This window comes from Nematolebias whitei, chromosome 2 (assembly GCF_014905685.2).
Source record: "Nematolebias whitei isolate Nwh7 chromosome 2, NemWhi1, whole genome shotgun sequence".
NCBI classification, from domain to species: Eukaryota; Metazoa; Chordata; class Actinopteri; order Cyprinodontiformes; family Rivulidae; genus Nematolebias; species Nematolebias whitei.
Genome location: NC_056499.1, coordinates 22160182 through 22166602, shown reverse-complemented (window position 1 = coordinate 22166602; position 6421 = coordinate 22160182). Strand labels below are relative to the sequence as shown.

At 42.1% G+C, this 6421-nt stretch overlaps 1 protein-coding gene across 1 annotated transcript in view; it reads left to right on the top strand.

Annotated features, from left to right (window-relative positions):
• Positions 1 to 6421, top strand: part of onecut1 (one cut homeobox 1) — a 7621-nt gene that overhangs the window by 202 nt on the left and 998 nt on the right. The window contains exon 2 of the mRNA XM_037697555.1: positions 8 to 1020. Within this exon, the coding sequence (XP_037553483.1) occupies positions 8 to 1020 (1013 nt within the window). The remainder of the gene's footprint in view (positions 1 to 7; positions 1021 to 6421) is intronic.

The window sequence follows — 6421 nt, the reverse complement described above, 5'->3', positions numbered from 1 at the left end:
GAGTGAGCCATGAGTCCGTGAGCGCTCACGGAGAGCTGCTGAGCGGCCACAGTCCGCACTCCCGTCCGAGCCCGCGGGCTCTGAGCCACCGCGCCATGGGCATGGCCACCCTGCTGGACGGCGGAGACTATCACCACCCGGGACACCTGCACCCGGCCATCAGCATGTGCGAAGCCCCCCCTGGCATGAGTGCGAGCACCACATACACCACCCTAACGCCCCTGCAGCCATTGCCCCCCATCTCCACCGTTTCGGACAAGTTTCCCCCCCATCATCACCACCACCATCACCACCCGCACCATCCTCACCCGCATCCGCACCAGAGGATCCCGGGAAACGTCAGCGGCAGCTTCACGCTGATGCGGGAGGACCGCAGCCTGGCGCCTATGAACAGTCTGTATCCCGCATACCACCACAAGGACCCCTGCATGGGCCAGAGCCTCTCCCCGTTATCTGGCTCCGGGCTGGCCAGCATCCACACGTCCCAGGCCGGCATCCCCCCGTACGCGCATCCCGGCGCCGCCATGCCCGGGGAGAAGATGCTCACCCCCAGCGGTTTCGAGGCGCACCACCCGGCCATGCTCGGCAGGCACACGGAGCAGCACATGAGCTCCTCGGCGGGCATGGTGCCAATCAACGGCCTCCACCACCACCCGCACGCCCACCTCGGCGCGCAGGGCCACGGCCAGGGGCTGGGGAACAGCCGGGAGCAGGCCTCCGGGCCGGGGCAGCAAGGGGCTGGCGGTGGGGGCGGAGGAGGGGGTGTTTCCGGGGGACAGATGGAGGAGGTGAATACCAAAGAGGTGGCGCAGAGGATCACCACGGAGCTGAAGCGCTACAGCATCCCTCAGGCCATCTTCGCCCAGCGGGTCCTGTGCAGGTCCCAGGGGACCCTGTCGGACTTGCTGAGGAACCCCAAGCCCTGGTCAAAGCTCAAGTCCGGCAGGGAGACGTTTCGCCGCATGTGGAAGTGGCTGCAGGAGCCTGAGTTCCAACGCATGAGCGCGCTCAGGCTCGCAGGTGAGCGCAGCCTCGGTAAAGCCCCTCTTTTTATTTTTATTTACTGCTTCCATCTCTTGAATGTGTCAAAGTAAATAAACAGGGGGGGGGGGGGGTCATGCTCAATGACACTGACTCTATTTCTACCCTGTGCTGAACAAATGAAAGGTCAAATGTGCTGACAGATCAAATTCATCCTCTTGTTTTTACTAATAAAAGCAAAAAAACGTATTTTAAGTAAGGGGCGCGTGCAGGACCAGTGTTCCCTTCAGGATGATTGCTCCTCATAAAATGAGATAATCTCTCCACTCTTCTGCAGAACAGAAAAGCTTTATGAAAGATGCTGGGAGGCCAAGCTTTACCATGTTTTTTATTATTATTATCATTATATTTGGAACCAGCTGAAAGGTTTTGGAATGAAGATGCGCCTCACGTGCTGCTGAGCAAGCACCAAACATGCACCTCTTTTTCTGTACACTAATTGTGGCTCCAACTGCTCATGTTATTTTACCTCAAAATATCGACTACTGCTGCTGTGTGTGCGCGCGCGTGTCCGTGCGTAAACCGATCCTTGTCCCAGCAATCGTTAGGAATGTGTTTATTTTGGTGGAGATGCAACTGATCAGCTCATTTTTTGGTGTTGCCCTTGGTGTAAACAGGCATATTACATAGAAGGATGTGTGTGCGTGCGCGTGCGTGTGTTATCTGTGATAAAGTAGATTTAAATGTCAGCTGAAGTTGGGCTCATGCATTATTTAACAGGTGAAAATTGCTTTGGCTTTCATTTTGAGAAAACAAAAAGAGAGAGATTGAAATGCGTCAGAGGAGGAGAAATTAGACGAGATGTGCGCTTCACGCGCGCGCTGCTAAACTCAACCTGACTTGACTGAAGTTTCTTTAATTAACTGCTGGACTTCAGTATTCATTTGTCCCCGAGGTGCGCACGAGTCAATTATGGAGACACCGACACAAATAACACGTGCGCGTTTTGTTTTTTCTTCTTTTTTTCTTTAAGACACAAATAATCTAAACAAGTGGACTTCTTGTGGGTTCTTTGAAAAGTGAGGCTTCAGCTGCAGAGCTGCGGGGGTGGAGACACGCGTGGATTTACTCAGTGTGTGTGTGCGTGTGTGTGTTGGTGCGAGTGTGCGTTAATCGCAATTGATTATTTTTGCAAGTTTTCCCATCTGCTGCTGCTGCTTGTGTGCGTGTGCGTGTTTGAAAACAAGATTATATAATTTGCAAATGAGCTTAAAGGAGATTGGTTCTTTGCATTTGATCTTATAAAATGTGTTAAAAGAAGAAAAACTCATCTCTTTTATTATTATTATTATTATTATTATTATTATTATTATTGTTGTTGTTATTAAAACTGGCTTAATATAAAGAGAATATGAAGAGCTTCACTTGTGCCTAATGATAATTTCTGTCAGCTTTTTATTGTTGTTTATTATCTAATAAAATTAGTTACAAATGTTAATTCAATGTGTCAAAAAGTCTTAAATAATTCATAATAATAAGTTTTATAGGTGCAGTGTTTGGCTAGTTGATCAAATTATGTTGACCCCCCCCCAAAAAAAAAAGCAATAAGAAGGAGTTTGAATTTTAAGAGTTTTATTGTATTGATCCGGTGAAGTGAAGCAGATATGTGATCGTGTTCTGAAATAGATTTGAAATACTTATTGATCTCTGGCTTCTGATATTAATCTCAGGCCTTTACTCGTGTTCCCACAAAATCAGCTGAGATGATTCAGTAGAATAGAATCATTCATGATCTCTAAATCAGAAATGATCATGTGTTAATTTCACATTTAGAATCAGATTTCAACAAAATAATAATAATAATAAAAATGACGCTATGTGAATATTTGCTGTATTTCCAGCCCAGAGCTGTTTTTTCCAGAATAAGGCCCAATGTGTGCGGTTTGTTTTGAGTGTGTGGAGTTATCTGTGTGTTTGTAATGATTAGCTGGGAGCAGCAGCGGTGTGTGTGTGTGTGATTAGACTGATAATGAGGCTGTTGTTGTGTGTGTGTGTCCTCCTGGTCCTGGGAAAGCTGTAGCCTCCGTGCACCATGAGCTGCTCTGTGGCCGTGGCTCCTGCTGCTGTCTGCGTGGCCTTCACTCCTCCTGATTTATAGCAGCCTCTTAAACACAGGGAGCTCCAGATCTCTGTTAATGTTTTCCAGCACTGGAGACACCGAGCTGCTCATACTCACTATTATACTTCAGTTATCATCATACCAGCACAGACCGGTGGTGCTAGGTATGCTTTGGGTGATCATTTCATCAAACCTTCATTTAAACGAGAACGTTGACTGATCTCGTGTTCAAAACTTGTTTAAAATAATTCATTAAATCAGTAAAAACAGACTCCATTGATGGGTAGCTCAGTAAACTGACCCACACATTAAATCCACTTCCTACATTTTCATGTTTTTTGTTCAAAGCTCACTTATTTCCATATCTTATTCTTAAATGTTTGTGGGTGAAACATTGATTGACTTGTTTCTGTGCTTCACACAGGTAATTACCCTAATAAGAACTGTTATGTGGTTTGAGTGTCTCCCTAATTGAATTTACACACAGAGTTCATATTTGGGGTTTCTTAGGCAGCTCGCTTCTGCCCCCTACTGGTCACATCTCAACAAACAGCCTAAGCTTGGATGGCTTTCTTTGGATAAATAAAACAAACAACAGCAAAATGAACAAACTATCTAAAGTTGACTTTCAGCACCATGGACAGCACTCTGAAGCCTCCTGTCTGGTCCAGGTGGACGCCCTTCCCCAAGTAGGGTGGTGTTTAAGGCTAAAACAGACCAGCATCCAGCCTGAGGCCGACAAATTCCTCCATATTGTTAAAAATGACCAGGAGTTCCTCAGAGATATACTGATCAACTGATCAGCATGTTTGATCCAAGATGATTATGGCTTTGACTGCATTTTAATTACAGCTTATATCTACAATAAAACTTACATTTTACAGCTGTTTTTAGCTGCTAATCAATAAAAGCAAATTTATTTATAAAAAACATTTTAAACATCCCAAGATGACCAACCTGCTGTACAATATATCCCATAAAACAGCCATTATATTATGTCATTCAAATTAAACCATTCAAAGCAATCTGAAACAAAATAGAGAAGTTGCATTTTCTACGAAAATATGTGTGAATGCTTATTACTGAAGAACTTGCTGAAAAACAGCTGAAATTAGCTTAAAAAATGCTGAAATGTAGCTGAAATGAAAGAACAAGCCTAAATTAGCAGAAGAAAGCAGAAATAACATATATTTGCTGAGTTATGTTTAAATAGGCAGAAATTAGCACAAAAATAGGAAATTAGTTCAACAAAAAAGCTGAAATTAAAAAATAAAAACATCTAAGAAGTAGCCAAAAAGGCAGAAAGAAGCTTAACTGAGAAGAAAGTGGAATGAGCTGAAATTAGAAAAAAAATGTGGAATTAGCTAAAAAGGAAAAATTTGCGTTAACCAGCTAAATAGTAGCTGAAATAGTAGAAAAAGCTGAGAACTAGTTGAAAAAGCTGAAACGAGCATAACAAGTTGAAATTAGCAGAGATGGGTTAATTGGATGAAAGCAGCATAAATTATCAAGGAAAACGTGAATTAATCTGAAAACAGCTGAAATTAGCTAAAACTTTTCTGAGAAGGTAGCTGCAAAGGTAGAACAAGGTGAAATTAGCAGAAGAAAACAGAAAGAACACATGTTTGCCCAATTAGTCTGAAAGAAGCAGAAATGAGCACAAAAAATAGAAATTTTCTGAAAAATGCTGAAATTAGCCAAAAAAAACAGCTGAAACGTAGCTCAAAAAGCAGAACCATGCTGAAATTACAAGAAGGAAGTGGAGAGAGCACATTTTTACTGAATTATGCTGAAAATAGTTGAAATGAGTGCAAAAAATGTGGAATTAGCCAAAAAAGCTAAATTTAGCATAAAACAGCTAAATAGTAGCTGAAATAGCATAAAAAATTAAACTTGCATAAATATAGGTAAGCTGAAAGGATCATAACAAGTAAAATTATCAGAAAGAAGTTAGAAAAAGCATAACAATGTTGTGGCAAAAAGAATCTGAAATGAGGACAAAACAGCTAAAATAGCTAAAAGAAGCTGATCCAGAACAAAATGTGAAAGGAGCAGTATAAAGCTGTAAACAGATCTTAAGGTCTGAAGGATATAAAATGAGCTCAATTCCTTTTCCATGAGAACAAAAATGGCAGAAAAAGCTAAATATTTGTAAAAGCTAAAGTTGCACCAATACCAAAAGTCACAGTAGGATTGTTCTGAAAGAGCTGAACGTTTTGATGAATGATCTGTTGAATAGCTTGAAAACTGCGGGACGAGAAATGTGCCTGAAAATGTACAGAAGAAAAATGGATCACAATAGTGTGAATGCTTCATAAACATTCACACAATAATAAAAACATATCAATCATAAAACCAAGGAAAAACACTAAATCACACATAAAATATTACTTAACAATCCCAAAGCATCAATTACATTTAAAAGGCAGAGAAAATAAACGTGTCTAAAGTTGCTTTCTGAAAACCTCTAAATAAGGGACATATTTGTTTTCCAATGACACAGTTCTGTGGAGGCTGCACCCAAGGCAGGATTTCCCTAATCTGGAATGGGGAACTGTTCAAAGATCCAACAGATCTAGAGTTTGAATAAGGGCTGAGAAACCCAGGTGATGTAATCTGGTGTCTGGCCCTGCATTCTGTTTCAAATGTTGAAACATTCTTGTTTCAATTCTGACTCTTGATATTAACCTGGGTCAAAATTACCTACAGCTGAGGCCTCATGAGTCATCTTGACCCAAGGTCAGCAGCGGGGTTAAAAGAAACTAGAAAGTTCCTGGAGAAACTTTGACGGGGACTGCCACATCACGGCCATTTTAAAAATGTATGGGGGACTGCCTAGTATAAGGCAGCCGCCTATTATTATCCACCTGCCTTAGGGTTTCTTAACTTTATATCTTGCTCTTACGTCAACTTTAATGTGACTCGAACTGCAACGTGTACCCCCACAAATGTTATATCAAAACGACCGGCTCAGCACTGTGATGTGTGCCACTACTTTTTTTGGCATTTCAAGTTACCATGGTGACATAATTTGCAAACTAAGACACCATGTTTCCCTTACAAAACGCCTGACAGAAGACTTCTCACACTAACGGCTACTGTGAGGTCACATGACTAAGAGTGGACAGCTCCATGAAGAAAACTTAGAAAGTCACTGTTGGATTTGTTTGAAAGTCACAGAGAGTCATCGTTAGTTGTAGCTTTAGAAAATATTAACCTTTGGAACCATTTTGATTCAAGATGGCTGCCATAGCTACCTCAGCAAACAAAAATTTGATTATAACTCGTTGAATTTTTCCATATTGAGCTGAAATTTGGTAT